The sequence below is a fragment of the Epinephelus lanceolatus genome, chromosome 6 (genome assembly GCF_041903045.1).
Source record: "Epinephelus lanceolatus isolate andai-2023 chromosome 6, ASM4190304v1, whole genome shotgun sequence".
Lineage (NCBI taxonomy): Eukaryota > Metazoa > Chordata > Actinopteri > Perciformes > Serranidae > Epinephelus > Epinephelus lanceolatus.
The window spans coordinates 6,161,272-6,178,390 of NC_135739.1; the positions used below are offsets into that span (position 1 = coordinate 6,161,272).

Here is a 17,119-nt window from a genome sequence, read left to right on the forward strand (position 1 = left end):
TGGTACTGAATGCGTCATTTTTATACATCCCCAAGCAAAGCCATGAAGTCCAGGAATCTGCAAATGTTAAGTGTCAAATTCAAATGGTTGTACTCAGAGCTGCAACGATTAATCCATTAGTTGTTAACTTCAAATTAATCACCAATTAATCTGGTAATCGTATGAGTCAAACTCAACTCAAAATTGTCTGATTCCAGCTTCTTAAATGAGAATATTTTCTGGTTTCTTTACTCCTCTGTGACAATAAATTGAATATCTTTGGGATGTGGACCAAACAGGACATTTGAGGGGGTCTACTTGACCTTAGGGAAACACTGATTGACATGTCTCACCATTTTCACCATTTTAGACAAAAAAAACCCAACTAATCAATGAATTGACAAAGAAATTGACAGATAAACACAAGGTTTCCCACACATTCATTTATTTGTGGTGGCACACCACGATAAGAACATCTGTCACCACATAATGATTCTTTATTTTTGGAGCTGGGCTGGTCATTATGAGCACTGATGAAATATAGGGCTGCAACGATTAGTCGACTAATCGATGACTAATTGACTATTAAAATAATCTGTGACTATTTTAGTAGTTGACTAATCAGTTTGAGTCATTTTTCATAGAAAAGTACTATAAAAGTATCCCAAAATATTATTGCAGCTTCTTACCATCAAATATTGGCGGCTTTAGACACTCCCATGACGGTGGACTAAAACCCTTTGGCGTGAGTACAAAACAAAACATTAGATGACATAATTTTGGGGTTTGGGAGAGACAGATCGACATTTTTCAACATTTTAACACATTTTTCGATAAAATGATTAGTCGACTAATCAAAGAAATAATCGACAGATTAGTCAACAATGTAAATAATCGTTAATTGCAGCCCTAATGAAATATAGACACCATTTGGTAATTTGTTGTACCAAGGGAGTGCACAGTGTACCCTGGATATAGACAGAGCAGCAGAACGCCAGGCAAAGTGAAAGTGAGACTTAACCATGTCTGAAAGTTTGCTTTCACTCGCCTCTGCAACAGCCGCTCCTCTTATCCATCAATCTGATCAGCTCTGATCAGACTGATCACTCACTCCAGCCCGCAACTCAAACTGCTACTGAGGAAAAAAAGACCCCATGAGTGCATTTATGGAGCCCTAGTTTTATCTAGGCCATTACAGGAAATGTTTACAAATGAATGAATTATTATTACAATATTGGATTTACAGTATTTGTGAATCAACATGATAAATTACCTTAACTTTCCCAGGTATTGATTTCTCTGGCATTTCCCATAGAGAAACAACTTTCCATGCTTTTTGTTGGACCACTTTCCACTATACCAGCACCATAATGCAATAAACGGAGCCCACAAGCAGAAATCTGAATCAATCAAATCCAAGCCCAGCCCTGGGGAACTGTGAATCATTTATCTACTTGACTGCATTTTGTAGGGAGGGAAAGAGGCAATAAACCATTCAGGCTTTTTCAAAAGCTTTACCCTACGACAATCCACTGTGCTTGTTTGTTTCCCTCACTACATAGCAAATGAGGTCCCACACATTAGTCTACAAGCACGACAACACTCAGAGCAGTCTGGAGCCCAGATGGAAGCTTGGATCACATATGAGATGAACAGGAAATTTTCAAAAGTCCTCGAAACTCTCCTGCTGTTCCTCTTAATTTTCTTCCATGTTCCTGAGTCAGTGAAAGCATCCCTCACTTCGCCTCATGCTAAGATACAAAAAAAAAGGACAGTGGCCACTACTCCCCTAAGTGCCAGTTACACACAAACACATCTCAGGGGTAACCACTCACTGACCCCAGCAATCTACCGTTTTTATGCCAGTTCCTGACCCTGAGGTGCAGTCTGGGGGCTCATGGGAATCTGGGTGCTAGACTATGATCAAAGCCATTCTTCCTGGGGTTGGGATACAGGCAGGGTACATAAGGCAGCCATGTGCAAAACCAGGAAATACATTGAGATTTCTGTGTTTAGGTGGTGGTGATGGTGGTGGGGTCTATAAAAACATTCAACACATGGACATACAATCAAGACATTTCTGAGCTGAGTGCACTTAGTAAGCTATAGATTAGTCATCAGAAGAAAAGCATTTTAGCAGGAAGGGAGTATGGATTTATGGGAGAGCGTATGCACACACCGTAGAGCTGTCACACATGCGGTTTTCATGAAGCTCGTGTGTTTGGGTTTATGTGTAGGCTCCACTATAAAAATGCAATTGCACGAAACCACTTGCACATGAACTGGCACATCTCTTTGGGGAGCCTTATGCGTATGGGCTGGTTTCTTTACCTGGCTGGCCTCAGATGAGGAGTAAAGGCCGGTTCTGGGTGGCCCCAGGATCACCCAGTCTGCGTGTCTGACTACGAAACTGAAAGAACAGAACTCTTTAACTCTGTGCCAGTTCATACACAGGGCTTAACAACTGTTCTCACAGGAACCCACTCACATTTCAGAGCAGACAGAGAGAGCAAGGAAGCTAGATGCAAACTAGAAAAAGAGTGGGAGAGAAACAGTGTGAGATCAAAAGACCAAAAAGAAAATGAGGCACAGAGAGGAAGGAAGGCTTGCCATTCTGAACCTATAATATGGTTCTGTGACAAGAATACGCAGACTAGTAAAGTAAGAACAATTAGGAGCAGCAAAAACGGAGGTACAGAACTGGGATGGGCAACTGATGAAAATCAGATGAGTAACATTTCCAAATAATTTTCAAGAGTTTTACAGATCAGACCTAGAAATCAGTCAAAAAGCAAAATGTATGCGCATGGTGGATGACAATGTCCATGTAATATCTATTTCTATCTGCAACACTCTATGAATTACACAACCTCTACCCAGTATTGGTGAATCTTTTCCAATAAAAGTAGTTGCACTAGCTCCAAAAGTTGCTTATATTTGCCAGATGACTTCATACACTCATTTGCATATTGGCGACTATATTGCGCATTAACGGAGCATTAAAACTTCCTTATATTAGATTGAATACCGTGGTTAGCACTGTCGCTTCACAGCAAGAGGGTTCCTGGTTCACACCCGGAGTGGGGGGTTCGAACCTCTGGGAGGGGGAGCCCAAAAACTTGCAGGTTAATTGATGAATCCAACATTGAATGCGAGTGTGAATGTGAGCTTGAGTGGCCGTCTGTCTCTGTCTAAGGGAGCGATCACACCGAGATGAAACGCTATAAACGCGACGCCAGTAAAACCATTGTTTTCCTACAATACGGCGCGTCTTTTTAGACGGGTGTTTTTCCGGCATCTTTTAGACGCGTGTAGACACTGAGAAGTTAAAATATTTTCAACTTTTTGAGCATCAGACGGCAGTAACTAGCGCGCATTGAATAAGCATTTCCAGCATTTCAAGCGTCTTTGAAGCGCCCGCGTCTCTAGCGTCTCATTTCTGTGTGATCGCCCCCTTAGCCCTGCGATAGTCTGGCAACCTGTCCAGGGTGTACTCTGCCTATCCCAGGATACGCTCCAGCCCCCCCGCAACCCCCAACAGGATAAGCAGTTACGAGAAATCAATGTATTAGATTCGATAGAAAAATCCTAAACAAAATATTTGAGTGGCACACTATCGCATATACAGTACACTATAGCGCAACACCTTGTTGCGCTTCCAATCCAGACAGCAAGCGTGTCAACTTATCCACAGAAAGTCACTATAACTGAACACCCACGGCGAGCAACATCTCATCTCCACCTGCCTGTTCCACACCTAATGCACAGCGCAAGAGGAGAGAGGGGGAGAGACCCCGGCTGATGGTGGAAGAGCTATGGATTTTGATTACTCTTTACAGCATGCGTGGGAATAAATTGTTTCTCTGTTTAGTCCAATTAAGTCACTAAATTAGTCGCTGGTTGCTATTTAGACATAAAGTCACTGAAAGGATCTGGAAAGTTGCTCAATCTAGCAAAACACTCGCCAACTTGGCCAACACTGCCTCTGACCATGCTGTAACACTATTTAAAGACACTGGAGACGAGTCAATGTTGCCTCCCGTGAGAACAATTAGATTTTCACCCACTACCAGTGGCAATAGCTGAGTAAGCACCTCACTAATCAATAGAGTATTTGAGTAAAACTAATTATTTTAATCAGTAATTAGATTGTAAAATCATAGGTACCTTCATTTGTCAGGTATTTAGTATCCTGGATTAGCACTAAGAGAGGAGATGCACATAGGAAGTTTGCTTGTATCCAAGCTACAGAGGGATTAGTTCACAAATGTCACAGTATCTGTGTATTGAGTACCAGTCAATATGAGCTGAATACTAAGCATTTCCTCACATTACTCTCCACTGTGCTGGTGAAAGCGTGCAGTGTCTGTGGCCTTTTGTTCCTCTTAGTCATTCAGGGTGAGCCACCTGCTCTGCTCTGCTTAGGCTGACTTCGATTTACGCAGGGAGTTGCAAGTCTTTGGGAAATCTGACCAGGAACTGGACAACTACCCACTCTGTGGGCTGCTAAATCTCAAATAAAACCTGCTATAATTACAGCTCTCTATTGTTGTCTGTGAATTATCTTACAATTGTCCACTGTTGCATGTCAGACTAGTGGGCAACTGAGGGACATTTGCTTGCATTGGCTGGTATTTGTACTCCTCTACAGTGGACAAACAAAGCCAGGATATTGACACAGTACTGGCTCAGGGCCAAGGCACAAACACTGCATCTGTTTTCCGTCTCAAGAAGCACCACAGCACTGACCATTTTTCACTTCCTTAAGAAAGTGTGTGAGTGTGTTTGCCCATTCCACCCTCGACTGAGCCCAGATGTAACATGTAGCTGCTAGCTTTCCTTACTCGCCACTGAATACTAAAGTGAGGCATCACGTTCTGGAGTAAGAAGTGTAAATCTCAGGAACTCCATTTTGGAGCTCTCACTAGTTTTTTGTTCTTCTGCAAAAGGTTTGCTGAGTGGTTAAAACTTAACAGGACTGTGCTGCACAATTACAGCAGTTTCTCCATTTAACGAGTTTGTGTCACTGCTCTGTCAGAGGCTCCAGGTTTGTGCTTTGCAAGGACAGTTCAGTTTTCACTTTACAGCAGAAATGTAATGTGAAAACAGCCAGCAGTTCTATGTTTTCTGGCGCTCAGTATAAAAAGAGAGTATGTAGCATATATTTATACAATAAAGTGTTAGTAAAGAATCTAAACTTTTCATGACTATCTTGGTTTTGACTGGCCATTAGAGGCCGGAGCAAAGCTCATAAGCCTGGAGACATTTGACAAGCAGACAATTCTGCTGGCACAGACTCACATTACAAAAATCCCAGGTTACTGTGGTTACTCAGTCCACAGTAATACCATTAAGCACTGGGGAGAAAGGAGAGACAGATGCTGGTGCCTCTAAAACTAATCAGGATGTCCATATACATGGGAGCTAATGGGCCTCTCCTTGACATAATCAGCATGAAGATCACACCTTTCTAACATGGAGAATAAAAACACAGGTTGGCTGGCTCAAGCCTGCACTGATATTTCAACATGCTGTTGTCGTGGACCTGTTTGTGTACTGACTACACACCTGTGTTTTTGTGGGTGTGCACTGTATAATGGTCCTCGTGGATCTAAAGTCAGTCTGTGACTCATTAAAACAAACATCGCCCTGGCTTCACCAGGCCAAACTCACAGAGGGCTCGGTTTGTGGTTGTGTAAAACAACTGGGCTCAAAGTGCATGGGCCTCTAATCAGAAAAGGTATGATGGGATATGAGTTGGAACGTAGTTCTCCAGTCAGCGCTTGTGGTGGGATGTGTGTGGAGACAGTATATTATAGATGAAAGCCCCTACCCCAAGTCTTTGTTAGCGCTCTCCCGTATTCAACTCCACTTCAATAATTAATCACACACTGTCAGCAACAGAGACCCCACGCATGTGGAGTAACTGCAAACACACACTTTCAGTAGCCTGGTTTTCAAGATTTATGCTATTTTATTCCAAAATACAATGCAGACTAATCATTTTCTTACCACCTGTATTGGAGAAGGAAAATCTCAAAAACTATATCAATGAATCTATTGAAAACAGCTACTTTGATAAATTATTAAATACTGTTTTTATTCTGCCAAAACTGTCGAAAGCTGTTTTAGCACAGAAGTTGCACTACATGGCCACTACGAAGCGCCTTCTTTACTTTTTAGCACAGGACCAGACAACGATCCTACAATGTCGCCCCAGTGTGGGATTTTAAGGCCCTGACACACCAAGCAAACAGTCGGTGCTCGGTCACTGGGGAGGGCTTCGGTGAGCATCCGTGGCCCTCTTGTGTTTCTTGGCTCTCGTTGGTGCTAGTTGGCTTTTTCAGCTGATTCAACATGTTGAATTGGCATCAGCGGCTATGGCAGTCGTGACTGGCAGCTCAGCTCAGTGCACAAGAACAGAATCAGAAGTGAGGAAAGTAAGCAAACAGCTAGAGTCCAGAGGCAGTGAGACCAAAACAAGCTTGCTACATAAGGTAATTTTTTCTTCTTTTTTTTTAAGCCATTGAGCTCTCTGGCAGAAATAGTTCATGATGGTTGATGGTTTTTGTTACTGTTTACTAGCGCACTGTAAATATGCTTTATTCTTTCAACACTGAATTGTGTTGTTAATATGCTAACTGGCTAACTAGCCTCAAGACGGTTTTCCGGTTTCCCTTTTTGAGTGATGTTTTTACATACCACTGCCATCTGCTGGTGTGAAAATTTATTTCCGCTTACGCTAATGCAGAACATATGTGCTGGTTGACCCTCAGTTGAAGTCTTTGCGGTGTGCTCATGTGCAACTTTTTGGGCAACGAGAGGTGACGCAGCGTAGGTCTTTCGTCACCGCTAGTTGTCTGGAGCCAGTTTGGTGTGTCTGGACCTTACGACAGCATATGCCAGCAAAGAGGGGTGTCAGATGTAATATGCAACAGTAGCCATGTTTCCATCAGCCTGTTTAGATGCAAATCTAGAAGTATCGCATTGGAAAATTATGATGGAAATGCCAAAATTCGAATTAAAATCCCCTGATTCGCACAAACTAAAATACGCTCGCTTTAGCCAGGTTTTGGTTGATTCGAAAAAATGTTGATTCGCAAAACGGGGGATGGAAACAATTATGTTGAATTAAGTCTGACGTAGCGCACCTCTCTCCATGGTGATATCCACACTCTGGGTCGGGAAGGCGGTAATGCATTTACAAGCTGGTTGCCAACCGCCAGAAAACGCAGAAGAAGAATGCGAGACTTGTTTTGTTTCTGGTTCTGCGGAAAACTCGTGAGGATGCAATGCAAACAACTCGCAAGTTCGTAGTTTTCACCAAAGTCCGTACATTTAATGGAAACACACAGGATTTATATTTCTTTTAATGCGCATTTCCCAATGATTCAAATCACTTTTGGATGGAAACATAGCTAGTGTCAACCTCTAGTGTGACATATAACATGTATGTCAGCAGCCCTTTCTAATCAATAACACATGGCATAACATGGAAATATCAATCATTTACCATCTCTGTGATATAGCAGTTTATCTTAACCTCTGCTCGGAGGGTAAAGAGCTCCGAGACCTCATTTCTGGAACTGTTCATCCTCTGTGAGTTATCTACTATCTATAGTTATATATATAGTTATAGTTATCTACTAACTGCCGCTTGTTGCTTTTTAAATCTCCCAGCATTGGGTTGCACACATAGTACACCGTCAAAACGTCACACCTGTCCCGTCCATGGTCCGGTCTTGCCAGCTGTCCGTTTTTCACAGACATCGATTCGGCACTATTACTGCCTTTGCTGCCGGATTAAAGGCACAATAACTCTGTACCCCCATCCCACAATTGTGCCTTTTAAAAAGAACGGCGAAGTGGAATAATGCCGTGACATTCCCGCCTTGAACAGGCAGGACAAAAGGGACTATACTCTGTGATTCCAGCTTAATTGGGGTGGGTTCTCTGTTTATCTGTGTTTTTCTATCATTGTAAACAGAATCCCTTCGAGTCTTGGACTGCTGTCAGTAATAAAAATAAAAGACATCTGAAAAACTATTCATTAGTTGCAGACACACATCGATAGTAGGCCTGGAATGCTGATAATTTTCACAAGATATTGTTAACCTGGGATCTTGATAAAATCATTCTCTTCAAAGATACATAATGCTGCAATTTAGTTTCACTTATCAGTCATGCTGCATTTAACTACCTGTGACAAGCAGCCTTGATTAGAAATGTATGCTTCAGGGAGCCATCTACAGTTTCCGAGTCTCTTTTGATTGTGACTACTGTTTTGACTGCAAATAAATGTGTTGTGACAACCCATGGTGCATAAGCTGTGGCTGGGCAGTAACACTGGCACTCATTACAGCAGATATGCGGAAAAAAATACATAATGCCTCAAAATAAAGTATGCAACACATCATCCTCTGGACTCCGGATACCCAGTGCCTTCTCACAGCTGGGACAAAGATGTCACTCAGGGGACAGCTGCAGATTAACTGCACCTCTGGGCTCTCTAAGAAAAACAGGAAACTTTTCAGCATATAGCAGAACAGCAAACACCCTCAGCTTACAGAAGAAAGGCCAGAGATCTGAGGAAAACATTTAAAATATTTGATAGAAATATTTTTCTCCATCTCAGAAGGAGGTCTGGGACCACACATCTCTTGTGCTGCAGCAAGGTGAGCCACAGGCAACCGCACTGTGTGAAGATGTATCAAGAGCCAGTAATAGCTCCCGGGTCAGAGGTCAAACAACTGAAAAACGAAACTCCCAGCAAATCATGATTCTGCCTTAGGGATGGGAACTGAGCACTTAACATGCCAGCGGTCAAACGGCCCATGGATGACCAATCCTGGCCCACCAATCACAACACAGGGTGAGAGGTCAAACTGCTCTGTTAAGGCCAGGCAGGTATTAGGGGCACCTCGGGAATAAAGGAGGGACACAATGAGACACATGTTGTCGAACAGCTGACAAAACAGTTAAAAGAATATATGACACTAAAAACAGTTGTAAATCAAATTGGTGTCAATACATAACACCAAAGCCAGGAGACCAGCTTACATAATGTTACTGATATAGACTGCATTAATATATGACAGCACACCTACTCAAAGTGGTGTGTAAAACAACTGATAAGAGCAGGTCCACAAAATGTTTTTCCAGGAACCTTGGCCACTGGACCCCACATATAAAGAAGAGCTAAAGAAAGGCTTTCATTGGCCCCCACAGGTGTGACGGGGGGATGTTTAAAGAAGGTCATGACTGCTTCCCTTACTATTGTCATGCTGACAGACTTGGCAGGAGATGAGATATGGACAGAAGAAGCAGGCTTGAGCTGTTGGCAAATGTAGCATTTTTGGTTGGTGGACCACCCCAGAGTTTATTGTTAAAACCGCTGGAAATAACAACAAACACATCTTTGTTAACACAACCTACACAGTGAGGTTAAATGTAATCATCAGTTCGCACAGAGCAAGACAGTTGAAACTGTCCAGAAAATAATGGCCAGATGGCTAGCACTTTGGATGAATATGAAAAGATGTCTTGCAACAAGATAAAACTGCCACAGATGAGTCTGCCCCGGGGCTTTCAGGTGCCGAGGCTGAGGCACATCGCTGCATGAATGACTATCACCAGAACTACAGAATTCATGTGTACGACAGACACAGGCCTCTAACATCCTTTCAAATCCACCACACTTACCAGTGAGTCAATGAACAGCATTACAGCGAACAGCAAAAACAACAGTCAAAAGGCATGCATAAATATACGTTGAGATTTAAAGAAGGTTTACTGAAGAAGGTGAACATGAGCTGGCAATTGGGGCGAGACTAGACAAGCCCAATGTTTTGAGGAGAAACAGTGACCTGCAACTACTCATGGCATTCCTCAGAGACACACTCACTAACACAAAACATCCTTCTCCGTCTGGGGGAAAGAGGTTAAAAGGAGACTGGGCAAAACAAGTCAACTCATTCCTTTGTGAGTCTGGAAAATCTTGAAAGCCCTAAAAGACAAAGAGAGGCACACACCCTTAGTCAGGGGAGCAGTGTTACCCTACAATGAAGAGGCAATGGCTGCACCTTAATCATAAGATTACGTCTTTTGAGCTGCACCTTGGGGATTATGTAAACCTATACGTAGAGGACAGTAATTTCCCACAGCGTAACTGGCCACTTGCTCATTCACTGTATGTTTTTTAAAACATTGTAAGAATGATGAGGGATGTGAAAGTGATGATGAGTGTGTTAGACTGCTCACATGTTCAAGTTGCAGATTCTCCTCCTCGTGCCCAATGCATAATGGGATAGGCTCCACTCCACTGTGAGCTTGTAAAGGATGGGCAGTTTAAGAAAGAGATAAATTGATGGATTTTCAACCGTCTGGGCTCCACATCATTATGTTCCACTTACAAGTTGGTGGTGTGAAAATGTCTCATTATCTGCTTACTCTCTGAATACTTTAACGCAGTCAGAAAACATTCATTTAAAAATATAATCAATTATCTGGCATTGAAAAACTGCACTTGTCAATAAGAAACAAACTGACTTGAGGTGTATTAGATAAGTGCGTATAAACAAATAGTGACAACCAGAGACGCAGACACACAGGTTGCCTCACTAAATAACAAGTGTTTTGTTTCCTCAGAATGAGAGTCAGCAGTCAGCCGTAAGAGGAGAACGGGGAGCGGTGCCGACTCACTGTCTAATAAACTCTAATCTCATTAGACCTCTAACAGGCTCCAGCCTGGATTTAGAAAGCAAGGAGGGAGGAGGTACATGGCAGAAATTATGGGAAAAAAATACAGCTTGTGTCAGTGTCTCATAAGAGAAAATTACAGGTGGCTCCCAAATCCCTGACACGCACTGTCCAGAAGGTCACGGCTACTTGTAGACCTCCGTGGGAAATACAGAGGAGGCAAGGGAAAAGTGTGAGCGTGTTGAGAGAGCAGGAATGAATAAACCAAAGCCCTCTTGAAAATTTCCCGGTGGAAAGCAGTAAGTATGTGTTTGCCAGTATGTGGGCAGTGTGAGGGTGTAATGACGGGGTTCTGTCGCGCAGGCAGAGGTCAGCCAGTCGGCCAAGAGGAAAGGCTTCAACAACAATATGATGTCATCAAAGAGGGCCAGTGTGACTCATCGACCTCAGACAAGGGAGGTGCACAGGAATTTTAATGAGATACCTCTACATAAGGAACCCATAAACAACATTCTTTTTCTCCGAAGAAATAAATCAACTACAAAGAGATGGGACAAAACACACCGCAACGTTATTATAAAAATAACTGGGAAACGAAAGACTTGGCAATGTCTTGTGGGTAGAATTAGACGTCTTCCTTCAATCAGTAGCAAATAATACCAAATTAAAAGGCTGCGTTTTGCTTCCTGTTTGTTTAGAATCAATTCAGTGGATTTTAAGATAATGAGAAGTAATGGCAGGTGGAGGGATCCATCAAACGTAAGAGGCCTATAAAAAAGAAAAAAATGTTCCTTGTATAAAGCTCTCATTACCAAAGACGAGACAATGACCTAATTACATCCCCAAGAGCCGAGGAAAGAATAGCGTCTCATTTCCCATCAACTAAACACACAAAAGACAGACACGCATACACACACCAACACACTCATCAAATAGGTAGAGTGACGTTATTAATGTTAATTAAAGCCTTAATACATAAGCATTAATGCATATGTTAGAGCTCTACATATAACCTAAGCTTGGTTAATACACAGCATCAAATAAAAATGAACACAAGTCAGCAAATCCGCTTTTATGTCTGCTTGGAAATGTCCCTGACTCTCTTGAACAATACAAGGAAGTGGTTCAATGGCTTATAACACTAACGAGGAAAACCATCATAGTGAAGTGAGCCAGGGATGACCCTCCTTCTACTTCCACAAGGAAACCTCTGATGTCTGAGGTTGCGACTCTGGAAGAAATAGGACACTATATCAACGGAAGAGCTCATCTTGTTCTGCAGAAATGGAGGAAACCGTAGGAATCTCAGGGAGTTCAATATAATCTGGAGTTAAGTGGATAATAACTGTGGACAAATGTCTGAATTGGGCATGAATCGGATCCATGTGTACAATAATTATCATTTAATTTCACCATATTGTGTCTCTTATTATGCAAGCGCAGTGCCTCATTTCTTTTTTTATCTTCTACGGACTAGTGCTGTAACATTATGGTTTGTATGTTTGCTTTTTGAGAAAAAAAATGCATAAAATAAAGGTTTTAAAAAAAAGAATATGAAAGCTTTTATGACAAAGACAGAAATAATCATAAAAGGAACTCTATTTTGAGTGTGAGGGAGTACTGGCTTAACTCTCCAGAGGACCATAACAGAAGATAACTGAAGATATCCACAGAAAGCTCTCCCTAATTCTTCTTCCCTCTTCTTCATTGGCTTCGACCCCTGACTGCCATGACTTCTGCTCCCTAACCTTTGACTTCCAGACAGCTCCAATGGCTTTACTCACTCTCACGCAAAAATACCACTGAGCTATCTGTTCTCAATCTGCGTGAACAAAATACTGTGTTACATGAGTCAACAAGGGCAAGAGGAAGACAAAACATCCATGTAATCGAGCACCACGGAGGTGAGTCATAAACCTGACTGTGAAGGGCCAGACAACCACAGCTCCACATTCAAGATGAACCTTTTCATTCCCCTCATCAAAGAAATGCCGGGGCAGAGTGTCAAACAACTGCTGCAACCCTGGAGATGGTAAGAGGAGGGGCAGAAGAGCTGACTGCGCGAGGTTACTCGCTAAACATTTGTCCCTTTTGGTCCTGACGCCTTCACTTAACACTCATCAGCTTCTGTTCCCGGTAGCCTTCCATACACACAAATTCTCTCTTGGCTACTATGCGCGTGTCGGTCAGTCAGTAAGATCAGAGGGGACCCGAAACAAAACCCTGTTGTGCATCTGTCAGGCAGTCCCCACCGCTCTCCCCTCCCAGCTTTTCTCTGGCCATATAAGAATTGGAGGTGGAGCTCTGCCTGAACGGGGGCACGACACCAGAGGAGCTGCTTCAAGCTTTGAGTTACCCCAAAAATTCGGGGGACAGATGACGAACAATAAAGAAGTGGGACCGAGGGTGTCACCCAGGGGCAGTGAACCGCTCAATCCCCATGGAGCACTGGCCAGAGATCAGAATGGGCAATCAGCAAGGGCTTTGATCTCTGCCTTTTATGTCCTGAAAACGTTACACCTGCACAGCCATGTCTTTTCTTGTTCTCTGTCATCAGCTGAATGCCTTAGGATGGTGGCATAGACTTGGGAGACGCTATAAGTAAGTAGCATGACATTCTACAGAATAGCTGGAAATGCAAGAAAAATAGGAAACGGCATTTGAATACACTCCACAATTGTAACACTCAGACAAAACGCTTTTATACACGGTGTGTGCATGGGGGAGGATTGTACCCCGCATGCCTACACTGAGGGATTATAATCAACTGTCAATCTTAAAAAAACATAAGAGAGGTGAAATAATGTGGCAGTCTCAAGTGTCCACCTCTTTATCTCAAACAAACAGGCTTTTCAGAATCGAGGGAAATTCCACAATGCACAAACAGCTTTGAAATGAGCACGAATCCTCTGAAGTGATACTATGGCAAATGAGGCGGGTCCCCCAGTAGCGATTTACAGCAAGGCCTCTGATCTTCGTACCTGCATGGCTAGGCAGACACATTATCAGCCCTTTGACATTCCAATGATTCTACACAGGACCTTGACATCTTTTCATCTACCTTATCCTCCCTACGTGGAGACGAGAGGTGCTCAACAAGGGGCCCGCGGGTTTTCCACATTTTTTTCTGCTCTCTCACATTTTCTGAAACCGTCACACATAGTATGTACTACTAGAAGTGTCATTTGGATACATCTACAGCATGAAATACCAAGAATATTGATAAAGGCACTATTTTTTTTTCACAACGGTATTTTTTTCTGTTACATGCTGGCATTATAAATTCAAACAAAATATTCTGGGCAGCTCAGAGAAAAGTAACACGTCCACAAGCAAGTGTGATTTTGAGTTTTATAACATACATAGCAGCAACAACATACTGGAAATTGAATTTCCTAGAGATTAGTGTAAATAATACAGAAAAAAGCAGTTTTTGTTGGAGGTAAAGGTTCAATAAATGCCACTAAAATGCCACCAAAATATTAAAGCAATAAATGCCATGACATCTGTTAGCCTCAGCACCTGCTTTCAACTGGTAAGTGTTTCCACATAACCATTAAGAGAGAAACACTGACTCATTAAAATCCACCCATGTTAACTTGGCCGTACAGAGGCTTACAGAAAGAAGAATCTTAAGTATTTTTTTCCTACTTCCCTGAATTGGAAAGCTCATCTCTTTCTCCCTCTCTCACCTCTTTAAATAAAACTGCTGAAAAACAGGGTCCCAGCATTTCACGTTTTCTTCTGCTTCTCTAACTATACTTTACAACTCCTCTCAGTACTGCAGATTAAACAACCACCCTGTAGTCCCACCCTGCAATTCTCACGTACATTCACAAGCCACACTACAGCAGGGATCTCAACCGAAAGAAAGACTTTTGCATATGGCATTGTCAGCAACTAAGAAAGAACTGAGAACCCTTCTTACAGGAAAAGCCCGGCTGCAGTCGGCACAGAGAGCAGAATCATCTGTTGGCGCAACTGTTTACTGCTCTCAATCACTGCCATTAGTAATGTTGGGCTGCTAGTCAACTGGCTGGCTTTCGGATCACCATGATAACAGTTAATCCGCAGCAAAGATTAGAGAGCCAGTAATGCAACATGCTGCTTTTAATCCACACAGATTTTCTCTGTTTTGTTTCATCTTGACCCTAACAATGGGAAACACAGATTCGTGCTCACTGATCCATGTGCAGTCACAGTGAGTATACTAACCCGTACAAGGGTGCTCTTAGCCTGAGCTCGTTGGGGTTGTGCTCCTGGGGTGCCCTGGTCCCGGGTTCCACTGCTGTGTGCTCTGGCCACGGCTCCAGAGGTCCCATTTGTGCAGACTCCTGCCCCAGGACCAGCCCTTCGGGGCCGCTGCTTGATGCCATCCAACAGCCTCACAAGAAGGATGTTGCTGGGGAGTTCGTCCACGGCACACTCCACCAACGTCCGGCACTCTGGACAGCGCAGCTCTCCGCGTGAGCCTAGGATGCCTTGGAGACATCGGCGGCAGAAGGTGTGCTGACAGGGAAGAACCTTTGCCGAAGCATCAAGCCGCTCCAGACAAACAGGGCACTCAAGCAAATCCAACAACACTGACTCGTCCATTCTCTGCGTGCTCTGCCACTACTTCAGCAGAAATACATGATGCTGATGAGGTTTTTGTTCGGATGCAGGACCAGCAGTGTCACGTCACTCCCATACCTCGGCTGTGGCCATGGCATCTGCATCAGCTATAAAACAGGGTCAAAACAAATTAATCAACTGTGCAGGCCAGAAACAGGTCACGATAAGTGCACAACACACATCACATATAGCTCAAACTGTGGAGTGTTGTTCCATTTGTAAAGCATGGGGAAGGTTACATCTCAGCTGTCACAGTGACAAACTGACACATTCACGCCACATTTGATATCACAGCTAAGTGTTGATGAGCTGACAACACTGGGAACACGCAAAGCTACTGTCCTGTTGTCTGTCAAAACAGCAAAGAAATAAAGGACTGAAGTTAATCTGATGTACTCAACAGCAGATGATTGCATCTATAAACGGTGACTCCTTGGACCCTGGTGCATGTACGTACATCAGTGAAAGACTGTGATTTGTGTTTCAGGGGCGAAAACATGGAGAGAAATGTATCAAGAGTGTCATCAGCTAACTTTGTATGATTGTTAATAACAAAGCCACCACCAAACCAGACTGATGCAACCTGTTTTATAAGTGCTGACATCACAATAAGGCATTTCAGTGATAAAACACAGATTTTACAAGCCTGTGCAGCGGTGGTGTAACGTTACTCCGGCAAAAATGTCAATATTACGTAACATGAAGCACAAAAAACGTGTACTGAGACTTATGTGACTTTTTATGACAGCGCAATAGTGGTTTATCGGCAACGAAAGAAATTAAAACTACCGACGTGTAAATAAAGTAAGTTTGTTAGCAAATACCGCCGCTAGCGAGGAGGCTACTTTAATGTTGTACCTTTAAACTAACAATAAGAAGTTTTTACAGCGTTCGTACTTTAAAAAATAATGTTTTTATAACTTCTCAGACGAAAGCACTTTATCTGTAACACTTTAAACACATTTACCCGCTAAATACAATTCAGCTTACCTCTTCCAAAACAGGACTCCTCCTCTTGTTGCCTCGTATCTCCCAATTTTTGCTTTCCTGCTAGTTAGCAAGCTACCTGGAATAAACCAGCCACTTATCTGGAGTCTTCACCACACGAACACTGCCGTCCTTCAAGAGAGAGGTTTTCTTTTGAGGTGTACAGCTTGTAGTATAAATACACTTTCGTCAGATACTCAAGTAAAAGCTAACATGAAAAGGACACAGGCGAGACAACGGAACTCCGACCGCACCGAGCGCCATGCTAGTACGCTACTTCTGTTCTGCTGGATTGTGTTGCTGGAAACAAGCAGAGAGGGGGAGGGAGTGTGTGGGCTTCAGGGGCTGTCGGGAACGGGGCAATTATGGGGGGGTTAAGTAGTAAGTGCGCATAACGGAGACAAAAAATCACCCGAGTTGTAGTGTTTGCATATAAATTTGTTTTGATTTTTTGAGTTTTAATCATTGATACGATGACAGATTATATTTTTTAAAAAGTTAGACAGATGCAGAAAACAACGAATACATTTCCGACATGTCCTCTCTTCTCTTATATCACTGCCACTCACTATCATTTCGTGGCGTTTGAAACTAATAACTTCTACACACATTAACTTAATCACATTGTAAGATCTGTATATCATTATTTCCTTCCACAGCTACTTGAAAGTCGAATCCTTCAGGAGAGAAGCGGAATTTCCGAGGTGACAGAGAACGCGGCGTCCAGCGTTGTCAAACGGGCGTGAACTGAATCGTCTAATGGTATGTAATGATGTGTCAAATAGCAGCATCTTTTCCCAGGCGGAGTGGAAAATAACTTGTTTTTCATTTTATTATTTGG

General features: G+C 42.8%; 1 protein-coding gene across 2 annotated transcripts in view; it reads right to left on the reverse strand.

Annotated features, from left to right (window-relative positions):
• sh3rf1 (SH3 domain containing ring finger 1) overlaps positions 1 to 16,559 on the reverse strand; it is a 47,251-nt gene extending 30,692 nt beyond the window's left edge. For both annotated transcript variants that reach the window (XM_033621825.2, XM_033621822.2), the window contains exons 1-2: positions 16,282 to 16,559; positions 14,893 to 15,398 (exon numbers count right to left, since the gene is read on the reverse strand). In XM_033621825.2, coding sequence (XP_033477716.1) covers positions 14,893 to 15,273 — 381 coding nt within the window. In that variant the 5' untranslated portion in view covers positions 15,274 to 15,398; positions 16,282 to 16,559. The remainder of the gene's footprint in view (positions 1 to 14,892; positions 15,399 to 16,281) is intronic.
• Between the last annotated feature and the right edge of the window lie 560 nt (positions 16,560 to 17,119).